This window comes from Lepus europaeus, chromosome 8, assembly GCF_033115175.1.
Source record: "Lepus europaeus isolate LE1 chromosome 8, mLepTim1.pri, whole genome shotgun sequence".
NCBI lineage: Eukaryota > Metazoa > Chordata > Mammalia > Lagomorpha > Leporidae > Lepus > Lepus europaeus.
In genome coordinates this window covers 100,344,382-100,357,456 of record NC_084834.1, presented here as the reverse complement: position 1 = coordinate 100,357,456, position 13,075 = coordinate 100,344,382, and the positions used below count along the sequence as shown (strand labels likewise).

The 13,075-nt window shown below is 42.3% G+C and overlaps 1 protein-coding gene across 1 annotated transcript; it reads left to right on the top strand.

The window, feature by feature from the left end:
* The first annotated feature begins 6,829 nt into the window (after positions 1 to 6,829).
* Positions 6,830 to 12,002, top strand: CXCL13 (C-X-C motif chemokine ligand 13). Its single transcript, XM_062199206.1, has 4 exons — positions 6,830 to 6,893; positions 8,903 to 9,035; positions 11,579 to 11,659; positions 11,936 to 12,002. Exons 1-4 carry the CDS (start codon positions 6,830 to 6,832, stop codon positions 11,973 to 11,975), a joined length of 318 nt encoding a protein of 105 aa, XP_062055190.1. The 3' UTR covers positions 11,976 to 12,002.
* Positions 12,003 to 13,075: the final 1,073 nt, after the last annotated feature.

Genomic DNA, 13,075 nt, shown 5'->3' with positions numbered 1-13,075 from the left:
GGAGGCACCTGAGGTCTGAGGACTGGCAGATACTAAAGGGAGAGGCTGCAGGGGCCTGCTGTGACTGCGTGCCAGAGAGCTGGTGTGCAATCTGGTTTTGCAACCTCAGGGCCATGAAGTTGAACCTAGTCCAGAATTGGTTGGATTTCTTCAGACTTTTAGGGGGTTTTCTCCCCTCTTTCATTAACGTTACAGCCTGATCAAAAAAATTCTCAAACTTCACAGTATTTTTTTAAAGAGCTGTAAAGGGAATCAAATAAATGACTCAAATGCTGAAGTAATAGGTACCCCAGCCCTCTTGTCCTAGGCACAAAACTTTTCCTTCCGCACAGTTCTGCAAGTAATGCTGCCACCTAGCAGTCTCCTGGGGAATCACCGCCCTGACAGGTAACAGTCGGGTGGACACAGTGTAGACTTGTGTGGGATTCAATTCACTTGAAATATGAATCTCATCTCAGGGCAGGGGTAGGGGGATGACTTCTAGGCAGCTATAGGTCTTGAAACCATTGTGTTTAAAACAATAGGCTGTTGAAAGCAGCTCAGTCAAGATGAAAATGATAGTGAGAAGTACAGAGTAGCTGCATATGTTGGTCCAAAATCATCCAGTTGTATAGGTTAAATATGTGCAATTTTTTGTGTATTGTGTATACCTCAATAGAGCTGTTTAACAAATGTATGATTGAAAGAAAATGATGACAAAAAAGTAAAATGCCCCCTTGAAAAGCTACAGCTCATTTGTAATATAAACGTCCATAGGTATCTTCTGGGGAAAGTGGGTAAGAATGAGGTGTGGGTGATTGGTCTCGAAGAGGAATCTTGAATTGTAACTCAAAGAATCCTGCATGTGTCCTCTGGAATCCTAAATGACATTTTAATTCATGGAAAAAGCATGACTCACAAACTAGGCTGAAGTTGCTTCTCCATCTACTTAAATCTCTTGTGGTTTCACAGAAGAGAAAAATCTAACAGTTATGTCCGCTGATGTAGCCTACACAACTCTTGAAGGCAAGGTGACTGCTTTAGGTCCCATTGTTGCAAAAGCAATTGTTGCTGCAGAATGGTAACAAGACTAGCAAGTGTTGGAGCCAGGACACAAGCTCAGACCATGTGAGGGACAGTCTGATCATGCTCCCCTGCATTATAATCCTTTGCTGTTGTGATAGCAAGTGTTCAGTAAGTGAAAACACCTGTGAGCAGAAAAACGTTTCTATTTCCTAGTTGGGTAGCATGAGAGAGAATGTTCTCAGTTTTGCCACTGTGGCATTTCGCTTATCTTCCATTACAAACTAAAAGTGTAAAGATTCGATCCCACTGATCATCTTGTAACTCTTCCACAGACTCTCTGTTCAAGCCCTGTTGACTCCCTGGATTGGCCAACCCTTGGAGCAGTCCTGCTAGCTCACTCTTTCAGTGATAGTGCACTTTGGTATCTTCATACACTGGTTTACCCCAAATGACTGCACTAGCCAGGACTGGGCCAGGCCAAAGCCAGAAGTCAGGAACTCCATCAGGGTCTCCGATATGGGTGCAGGTGCCCAAGTACTTGGGCCATCTTCTGCAACTACCCAGGCACATTAACAAGGAGCTGGATTAGAAATGGAGCAGCCAGGACTCAAACTAACACTCATTAGAGACACCAACATTGCAGGCTACAATGCTAGCCCACTTTTCAGTATCTTGAAAGAGTTATTGTTGTGCACTTAGGTGTCAGTGTGCGCATTTATCCTCCCCACTTTCCCTGAGGTTCCTATACATTGTATTCTGAGAAGACTTCATATACCTCTCTGAGGAGAATCTGAATATGCAGATGGTTTATTCAGACATAAACCTATCAGAGCTAACTATGCAGCATGTGCAACAGCAGGCACACCCATGCCTCAAGGTGCATCCAAATCACCAGGGACTCTTACTAAAGTGCAGGACCTGAGAGTCTATATTTTTAAAAAAAGCTTTATTTTATTTGAAAGGCAAAGGCAGAGGGGAGGGGTGGGGGGAGGGAGAGAGAGATGGAGAGACATCTTCCATCCACTGGTTCACTCCCCAGATGGCTCAACAGCCAGAGCTGTGATGATCCAAAGCGAGGAGCTTCTTCTGGGTCTCCATTGTGGGTGCAGGGGTCCAAGGACTTGGGCCATCTTCTGCTTTCCCAGGCCATAGCAGAGAGCTGGATCAGAAGTGGAACAGCTAGGACTCGAACTGGCACCCACATGGGATGCTGGCACTGCAGGCGGTGGCTTTACCTGATAAGCCACAGTGCCAGCCCTGAGAATATGCATTTTTGAACTCCTTCAGTCCAGGGACCACAATTTGAGTACCAAGGTACTGAGCTAATCAGTTTTTCTGGGCTTTAGAGAGAAAATCTGGTTTGACAAGGTCAAGAAAAAAAACTTCCTCCATTATGGCCACATTTCCCTGAGTTTTTATGTATCTGATGATAAAGATTAGGTTTGATATAAACCAAGTCATATGTTTTTATGTTTCTAAACAAAGGCATCTATAAGAGCTATTTTAAAAACAAAATCTTCCCATTTGAGTCCTAAATATATTGGTTCAAATGTCTTTTCTCCATGGCTTCAAGGTTTTGTATTATCCTCTCATAGATGACGACATGGCATGTCTGACCAACAGGGGTGCCCAACCTCCCACCCCATTCTGGGGACAGGCTGGCTTGAAATTTCCATAAGATAAGCACCAAACTTTGGACTTTATAGGCATTGGAATCAGATTTTAGGATTGCTCTGGAATTAGTTCCTTGACTTGGTGACCTATTTTTTCCTTTTTCCTTTTTTAAAAGCCAATTTAGTAATTGTCTAGACTTAATCAGAGCCCCCTTTCAGGTATCTTTGTCTTTCTGGTTATTGTCAGCATCATTCACTTTTCCTCTGACAAATAGTTAACTTTATCTTTTCATTCCATTGTCTATGAGCTTTTAAAAATATTAAAACTGTATATGTGAAATACATGGGATTTTTTCCTTCATATAAATTTTAAAAGTCAAAGATGGCATAAAACTAATATATAAATATATATATATATATACACACATACATATGGACAGGTATTTGTTTGAAAGGCAGAGAAGCAGAAAGATAGAGCTTCCATCCCCTGATTCACTCCCCCAAATACATACTACAGCCAACTCTCAGCCAGGCTGGCCTCCTACATGGGTGGCAGGGGCACAAGTACCTGGGCCAACTTCCACTGCCTTCCTAGGCATATTAATAGGCAGCTGGATCAGAAGCAGAGCAGCTGGGACTGGAACTGACACTCTGATATGGGATGCCAGCATTGTAAGCCATGGCTTAACCGGCCGTGTCACAACACTGGCCCCTACATGAACTTGTTGAAGTCCCCTTGTGTAGTAACTCATAACAGAAGAAGATGTAAAGCACCTTTGCTTGGGTCCCAAAATCAGATTGCACAAGAGTGAGATGAATGACACACCATCAGAAATTGACTGTTTTCAAAAGAAACAGCAATATCAGCTCAACAAAAGTGTCCAATAATGTTGTTCATAATTAGGATGCATTAGTCAAAGAATGAGGCCTAGGACAAAGGAAGTAGTGGGCTTTTTCTGCTTTGAGTTGGCAGATCCATATTTGGGGTAGTGTAGTATTCAGAAACATGCACACAAGAGTGTGTGTGTGTGAGAAAGAGAGAGAGTGAGGGTGAATGAAGCAAAAGGAAGGCTACTCACGATTTTTGATCAAGGTCAAAATGTTTCAAAAAGATAGTGATGGATTTTAAACTGTACTATAAATTCAAAGAAATAGGGTAATTATTTTGAGTTGTACATGTGGATCTTGGAGTAGAAGCTAGCAAAACATTAATGGATGGATGAATGGGTGGTGGGTGGGTGGATGGATGGAGAGATTGTCTATTGAATACATTCCACTTTCTAGGCACTCTGCCAAGCACTTTAGTTATATTGGTCGTTTTCATCCTCCAAACAACCCTTGGAAATTAATATTACTCCTATATGGAAACTGGTAAATGTGAGGCACAGAGCTTAAGTGGCCTGTCCAAAGTCATTGAGCAGGTGACCCATACTTTGTGCCCTGAACTTTTAGCTTATTACCCTGTGTGGCCATCAGAGGGGTGCACTTCTCAGATCTCCATTTAAGAAATAACTCACAGTGGACATGTGGTGCAGCAGTCCAGTCCCCGCTTGGGGAGCCGGCATCCCGTGACAGAGTACCTATTTCAGGTCCTGACTCCTCCACGCTGCACCAGCTCCCTACTCTTATGCCTGGAGAGACAATGGAAGATGGCCCAAGGACTTGGGTACCTCCCACCCATGTGGAAGACCCAAATGGAGTTCCTGGCTCCTGGCTTCACCCTGATCCATCCCTGGCTGTTGCAGGTCTTTGGACATGAACCAGAGGATGGAAGATCTCTTTATCTCTGCAATTTCCAAATTTAAAAAATGAAAATAGAAAAATCACAACACACACAGAAATACAAATAACTTGCTGGCCCAGTGGCAAGGTATGCAGGAAGCTGACACCCTCCAGTTGTTAATCCTCTGAGTCTGCTTCAGTGTTTTGTTTTTGGTTTCTTTCTGATTTGAAAGTCAGATTTGCAGAGATGGAAAGTGAGATTTCACATCTGCTGGTTCACTTTCCAAGTGGCCGCAATAGCCAGGGTAGAGCCAGGAGCTAGCAGGGGCCCAGGCACTTGGGCCATTGTCAGCTGCTCTTCCTGGGCCATTAGCAGGGAGCTGGCTCAGAAACAGGATGCTGGTGTCACAGGCGGTGGCTTTGCCAGCTACACCACAACGCCACCACTGGCTTCAGTGTTTGATCAGAGGCCATCTGTTTCTGAGCCCGCCCAGCTAGTGATCTCGCGTGGCACCAGTGGCAGGATCTGGACGGTCCTGCCCATTGTGGGGCTCCTCCAAGTATCAATCTTTTATTTGTTCTAAGAAATGCATTTTATTATTTTAGGGATGGAATGGGGGGGGGGAGAGGAGGAGAGAGATACTATCCACTCTTTCACTCCCCAAATACCAACAGATAGAATTGGGCCAGGCCAAAGCCATGGGCTTGGAACTCGATCCAGGTCTCCCTGCGTGAGTGACAGGGACCCAAGTACTTGAGCTTTCACTGCTACCTCCAAGGGTAGAGATTAGCAGAAAGCTGGAGTCAGGATCAGAGCCAGGACTCAAACGTAGGCACTCTATTAGACACGGGTGTCCCAAGCAGCGTATAAACTGCTGTGCCAAACACTTGCTCTGGGGACATTGTTTCTCCAGAACTCTCCATCGAATTGACACAGATCTTGGTGGATCAACATCACAATCTGAAGCTGCCCAATTCTGCTGCCTCCCTCACCCTGCCTTTAGCATAGCAGTTACTCTGAACAAACTTATTTTGCTGCAAAGCCCACCTCAGCATCTCCTTTACAGAGAAGGCAGCCGGCACACCTTGACTTTAAGTGTCTGGTTTGCTCTCATACGGAAGCACCTTAAGCATTCTTTGGAGTGGTAATAAGCAGCTGAATTAGCACAGAACTACTGCACTCTCAACGAAGCAGTTTCCATAGAAACATAAGGAGCCCTCTAACAACTAGAAATGCTGAGCTGCCTCAAGATGGATGTATTCCCTATCACTGCAGCCATCCAGCCCATTAGGGAACTGCATGTTGTATGAAGGTTGCGTGGACTGTGCTACACCCCCATACACGCTGGGGCACCTGGGATGCTCAACACTCATAACGTCGATGAGTTAGCAAAAATGCACATTGTGGAGGAAGTCACACCAGGACAACCAAACCCCTGATTCTTTAGCACGTCTATAGGTCTGGTTTGGGACACCCACTCGTCCACTCCCTGTCATTGATCCTGTCGGTCAATGCAGCCATTGTCTACATGCTTTCTTTTTTGTTTTTAATTGAAGAGCTGCTATCCAGTAAGATAAGGCTGTGGGCAGATTGTCCCCAAGGTGAGACTAGAATGACACTTCATATGTGCCTGTGTTAAACAAGCTGTAACATGAGGCTCAACAACTCCTAATGTGCTCATGACTCCACTCATTCTCCAACACATGGTTCTACAACAGAATAACTTGTACACCACCATTAGAAGATTCTCTTCCTCAAAGCCTTTGCTCTGTCCCTTCCTCAATACATAGGCACACCAAGTCAAGGACACAGACTGATCCACTCCAAGATTTCCATGGTGGTCAGATGACATAAGTAACCACACACTTCAGATAGTAAAATAAGAGGTGGAAGAGATTGGCAGGAAATACTGTAGGGTAATCAGTATCAGGCTGTGTATATAATAGGCAGTCGTTATGTATGCAAATATTTACGGAGCACCTGCCCAGGGTCAGGCCTTTTTTTTGCAGGTGCTGGGGACAGAGTGATATGCTTGACAGTGTCCGTAACACCAGGAGCACACATTTAAATGCCATGGAGAAAATTTTCAAGGGTTCTTCACTGACAGAAGCAATCAAAACTCCAAGCGCCAACAGAGATCATAAAGGGGTGCTTGGGGACCTCCAGATTGATACCTTTATCCTCTCTCCCCATCCTCCAATCCCTGTAGCATCCCTGGCGTTTATAGTTTACATTTTCAAGAAATAGTTTATGATTTGCTTAAGAGTACTATTAGTATAATAAAGTTTGTAAGAGGAGGGTTTTCTTTAAAAAAAAAAAAAGCAAGCTCAGCAATATTTGGGGGTTTTTAAAACTGATGATGCAGCTGACCTACTGGAGACAAAGGCAGTGGGAGGGCCCTAGGAGGTATAAATAAATAGGAGGATCTGGGGCTATGAATCCACGGCTTGGACCCAGAGCTGCAGGCTGAACTGCACTAGCAGGCAGAATGAGGCTCACCTCGGCATCTCTGCTGTTCACCCTGCTGGTCAGCAGCCTCTCTCCAGCCCACGGTGAGAACTTTCTCTGATGTTTTTCCTGTCCTTTGAACAAAAACCATCTTCAGGGGTTTCAATTAAAAACTGGAAGGAAGTCTGCCTAAAGAGGGGAAAAAAAACTATTTCGTTACTAAAACCAAGATGCTTAAGGATTTAACTCTTAAAAACTGGCAGTATTTGTATTCTGATTTTTGTTAGCAGGAGGATATATTGGGAGTCCAGAGTCCCTGTCACTTATGGTTGCTTTGCATATTCCTGGTCGTCTTTAGATTCAGTTCCTGTCTAATTCTAGAAACGGATCTCTTACTAGTCTGCCTGTCAATGCTATACCCTCTGACCAAGCCATTTATAGTGTTTATAGATTGTTGATCTCAGCCAATCTCTTGCAGTGAGCACCTTAATACAATTCCATATGGTTAGATCTGACACCAGGCGTCATATGGGCATCAGAGAAAGCACACATAGTCTGCAAAGCAAACTTCTGAGCCTGCATGGGGCAGTTATGTGAGCATAGATAAGTGTCCAGTTGAAGTGGAAGCTTGTGTACTGCTGAAGGAGGAAATGATATACAGAGACTCTGCTTAGGATTACAGGGCAAATTTTTGTTAAAAGGCAGAGGTTTTTTTCCCCAATGATTATTTTGTATCCTGGGTTATTTTCACTCTTCAAGCCCCTCATTTCTCTCCTCCTCGAAGTTTTCCTGTTCTTTGGTAGGTCAGCTATAATAGGTCCTCAGCTCCCAAGTTGCAGTTTGGACCTTGGTGTAATGTTAAGGGACTCTGAGAAATTCACAGAAAATAGAATCAAAAAATACATCTATTTTGCTGCAAAAAAAAAGAAAAACACTTGAAATCCATGCATACTAGGGGTCTTTAGAAATATCATGGAAAATGCATATTAAAACCTGTGCATGGGTTTGAAAATTTTTTGCACCACAATAGATATATTTTAATCCCATTTTTGCACAAACTTTCAAATATCCTCATACAATATTCTTTGATATTGTAGCTCTGTTCATTTGTTTCCTCAGTAAATTCTAAGTGCTGTAAGAGTTTGTCGCTCCTGTTTATAAATAAATATTGAGTACAGTAGACACTTTGGATAAAGGAGATGCAACAAATCTTTTGAAAAAGGTTTGGATTTCATTAAGATATGTGAGCTGGTTACTTATAAAAATATCCAATACTAACAACTTTTGTTGCTGATAAAGAGTCTTACATTTTTATTTTTGGCTTTTTTTGGTAATTGGCAACTGAGATGGAAGATCAGTATATCAACAAAAACAAAAGCGTCTTTAATGTTTTTTCCATGGAGGGGGTGAGGAGCATGATGGGAGAGAAAATGTTAGCTTGTCACTGATTGCACCCCTACAGCAGGGCCAAGGCCTAGGTTTGCTTGTACAGGGAGTGAAGATGAGTTGATTTTGTGCTGCATTATCATAACTGAGTGGCAATCTTCACACATCGTCATAGACAATACAGTAAGGACTCTTGTGATGCTACCACCAATTTCAGTAAGTGTTGTGTTTCAAAGAAGCTAATTTTACTTAAGATTTTTTTAGAAAATGTTGGCAAATACTCAAGCCAGGACACATAGATAAATGCATATTAAAGGCATATGGGTGGGAGGGCTACCTTGAAATGTTTAAATCTTCAAATGCAGAGTAGGATAAGTAACAGGCATAGGTGTTGTGATACAGCAAGTTCAGCTGTGTTTGGGATGCCTACAGCCCATATCAGACTTCCTGGTTCTGGTCCAATTCAGATTCCTGCTGATGTGGATCCTGGAAGTCAGCAGGTGATACACCCAGATGGAAGACTCAGATGAAGTTCAAGGCTCCTGGCTTCAGTCAGGCCCAACCCTCATTGCTCAAGAATTGGGGGAGGGAATTGGTGGATGGAAGATCCCTCCTCCCTCCCCCCTCTTTCTCTCTGCCTTTCAAATAAATGAATGAACATTAAAAAACAAGGATAAATAAATTCTAGTTATGAATTATCTGAAAAGACTCGACTCTGCATTCGCAGGTGTCCTGGAGGCCTACAACACAGACTTGAAGTGTGAGTGTGTTCAAGAGACCGCGAACTTCATCCCCATACGCTTAATCGATCGGCTCCAAATTGTGCCCCCTGGCAATGGCTGCCCAAAGAGAGAAGTCATGTAAGTTGCAAAAAAAAAAAATATGAATTCTTTCGCCTATTGAAAATTAGAACACTGTATAGTAAAATTTGATCTTACTGAAGAATTTCAAAGAAACTCATCTCAGTGTAGCTAGAGGTGTTAAGTTAATAAGAATTGGTAATATTTTACTTCAGTCATAAGCTATGTGACAACATTTGGGTCAATGGACCACATATATGACAATGGTCCATAAGTTTGTATCATCTAGTGACATCATAGTTTAGTAGTACATGTAAGTATATTCTATGATCCCACAATGCACTTATCAGAACCTGTCTCCAGCATGAACAACTCATGACTCTGTGCACTTGGTAGTAGCACTCAGCTCGGTACCCTGCAGACATGCAATCCCTTTTTTTCCTTCAACAATTTCATTAAGGCAAGTGTGGTGTTGTCACTCCCTGACAGACTAAAAACTGGGGCGCTGGAAAGTTAACTCACTGCCCAACTCACACCACCAGAAAGAAATGGAGCCAGGACACTATACAGGCTTTCCTATTTCAAAACCACTTCTGAACGCCTTGGGGTACCCACTGGGCACCACATCTTTCTCAGGACAACTCTGAGTTGCTTTCATTGGTAACTCTTCCCATGGACTTCTTTAGACTTTTTTGGAATATTTGAAAGCGTCTGTTTGTTCCGTTTTGATACTAGTGCTTTGGACTGTGGACTGGTGATCTTCAACTTCTAAAAGCTAGTTTTTAAAAAAGTGATACATCAAAAATGTATACAGAACAATTTTCACCCAATAGGCTTTATATGCTTACCTATATACCAATGAAAGTTTTAACCATACCACGAACTCTGAGATGTGAAAGTTTTAACCAAGCCCTCAAACTCGGAGATGTGACGTCGAGCCATGATGCTTTCGGGAGCAAGTCCTCAAGTTGTATAGAAAATTGAGACTACTTTCGTGGGGTTATATTTCCTCTGTCATGACTCAAGTGTCATCTCTCAACCAAGGGAACTAACACAGCCCAATTAATTTTTGTCTTAATGGCAATCATTTTCATCAGGTATAGAAGTTAAAACTTCGCATTCTTGAAAGTAGTTCATACCTGTCAGGGATGAAAATGTGAGTCCAGGTGGTCATAAATCCATTGTAGACTCAGAAGCCAAATTGTAAGGGTCCTCCTGAGAACCCAAATTGCCCATGACCTCTGACTTCTCGGAGATGCACTTACATAGGTAGACTCTCAAAGTAAGGTGGGTGGATCCTTGATGTTTGTTATTTTATATCTCAGATAAATGGCATTTCAAGAAATTGTTTCATTTAAGCTCACACCTTTAGAGTGTAGAGTCTGTTTTCTACCTGCTAGGAAACCACTTTTCCACCACAGTGTAGCTCTAAACACCTTGTCTAGCATTAAGGTCATGTTTATGAAAATCAGTGGCTAACATTGTTGGTTCTGGAGTCAAATAGCCTACATTTTAGCCATGATTTATTATATTGCATAATCCTGGACAAATTATTCAAACTCTGTAAAGCCTCAAGTCCTTCCTCAGAAGATGAAGAAATAATAGTTCCTCTAGCACAGGATTTTTTGACATAAATTGAGCTAATTCCATGTTACCTGCTGAGCACAGTGCCTGGAGTATTATAAGTACTCGATAAATACTAGCTATTAATTATCACTGCTACTGTATTGCTGCTTAATTTCTTAGAGTGGGGAAAGTCTTGCTAACTGGTGACTCAACAGGACACTGATGTTACTTGGAGCAATCAGCTCTGCAAACCACATTAAAGTTCCTTGACTATTTTTCACATAAAAGGCCCTTGAGAGCTTTTTCTATTACCTATTTTGTTCTCAATGGACAAGCTCGATGGACATTTTAAAGATACTGTAATATGATATTAGAGGTGAACCAACCTTGGAGTAGCTATTTGGTCCTTTTCCAGTTCTCACCATATTATTGGCAAAGCCCTAACCTCTGACATGTAAGCTTGTCAGCTTTGGATTCTGCTGCAACCTCTCACACGTACTAGGTCCCAGATGATTTTCTTATTCTTCAGACCTCATGATACTGTCACCTATTCCAGACTTCAAAATGCCGAGCCCTAATTTCATACCCAGCTGCTTCCATTGTTAAAAGTACAACACTGGAGCCAGCATTGTGACACAATGAGTTGAGCTACTACCTACATCTCTGCATGCCATATGGGCACCAGTTCTTGTTCTGGTTGCTCCACTTCTGATCTAGTCCATGCTGGTGCATCTGGGAAGGCAGCAGAGGATGGCCCAAGTGCTTGGGCTGTTGTACCCATGTGGGAGACCCAAATGATGCTCCTGGCTTTGGTCTGGCCCAGCCATGGCCGTTGCTGCCATTTGAGGGTAAACCAGTGTATGAAAGATCTCGCTCTCTCTCTCTTTCCTTGTCTATTCCTCTCTTTCTCTCTCTCTGCAACAGCCTGAAATAAGCAAATAATTTTTTTAGAAAATGAAATGTCTACTTTCCCATTTTAAAACAAGGTACAACATTGACTAAAATGTAACACTGCTTTCTTATCTATTTCTCCCCAGAGTGTGGCTGAAGACTAAGATAGCTGTATGTGTGAAACCTCATGCCAAATGGCTCCAAAAACTCATACAGATGCTGCAGAAGTAAGTTAAGCACACCAAGTGCTTCCAATCTGTACTGAGGGTTTTCCTTTCATGTGAGGTCAAGATGGGGACCACTTAAGATTTATGATATATTCCTTAGACAAATTGTTTTCTGCTAGTATTACTTACTGTAGACAGTAGGAGTGACTCATTATAGCAGTTCAGTTAGCTAAACCAGAAGCCCATATGCACCATATGTCATTGACTGATATCTCCAGGGGCGGGGCACAGTTTCTTGTGGGCATTTCTCTGACCATACCATTTTTATCTTTGCAGAAAAACTATGCTTTCAACTCCACCAGCTCCAGTGATTTAGAGAATGACCACCTGAGACAGTGTCCCCACTAAGAGTACCTGCATTCCCCCTGACCTCTGCTCTGGATTTTAGTTTGTGTTTGGCTGAATTGTGTCCAAAAACAAATCCTTCTCTGTGTAAATGAGCGTGAGACTGTATGTAAGAATAACCTTGCATAAGCTGATGGGGCACACAAGCTTCTTCAGACACATTGCCCCATATGCTAGAAGTGTCTGTTTGTACTCATCAGGGAGGAGTGTTTCTTTGAGAATTGTTGCATTATAAACTACATTGGATCTTTTGATAATACTTTTATATCTGTTGTTTAATGCAAAACTTCTAGGAAATGAGGGAATGAGAATTTACACTTCAAACCTGAACATGTAACTTGAATTAGAAGAAAATGATGGATGTATTTCAATCATTTTATACCCAAAGAGAAGCAGGCCCCTATGACAGACTCAAAAAGCAGCCTGGGAAACTGATGGAATACCAACCTGATGAGAGGCAAAGGGATCTACACAATAGTCTACTGTGCTTAAAAACTCACTGTTGAGGGGAGCACTGGGCCTCATGGTTAAGACACCCATATCCCATATTTGAGAGCCTGGATTGAATACCTGTCTCGGCCCCTAAGTCCACTTCTTGCTATTACAAACCCTAGGAGGTCGCACTGATGGCTCAAGTGATTGGATTTCTGCTACCCACATGGGACCCTGGATTGAGTTCTTTGATCCTGGTTTTGGCCCCAACCCAGTGCCAGCTGTGGCAGGCATTTGGGGACTAAATCAGCATATGGGAACTCTTGCTCTTTTGCTCTGTGTCTCTGCCTTTCAAATAAATAAGATTTTTTAAAAAATAAAAATAAAAACCTATTGAGGACATTATGCCTTCTACTTTTAATGGTTTCTTTTGTGAGATTTATTGTCTTGGGTTAAAATCAAATTCAGACAAGGAAATGGAAAAGCTACTTGCCTGGTTTGATCGGTTTATGGTGTGTACGTATATTGAAATATTGCACTGAACTCCCTAAGAATGTCCAATATTATACATTAATCCAAACTCTTAAACATTTTTCTAAAAAATCAATGCCTTTAACAGATCTGCAGTCTTAAATTCAT

Bases quoted from the DNA above. Each gene is read 5' to 3' on its own strand.
- CXCL13 (XM_062199206.1), top strand. From the start codon at position 6,830: ATGAGGCTCACCTCGGCATCTCTGCTGTTCACCCTGCTGGTCAGCAGC. The intron at 6,894-8,902 runs GTGAGAACTTTC...CTGCATTCGCAG, and splicing joins CAGCCTCTCTCCAGCCCACG to GTGTCCTGGAGGCCTACAAC. The intron at 9,036-11,578 runs GTAAGTTGCAAA...ATTTCTCCCCAG, and splicing joins TGCCCAAAGAGAGAAGTCAT to AGTGTGGCTGAAGACTAAGA.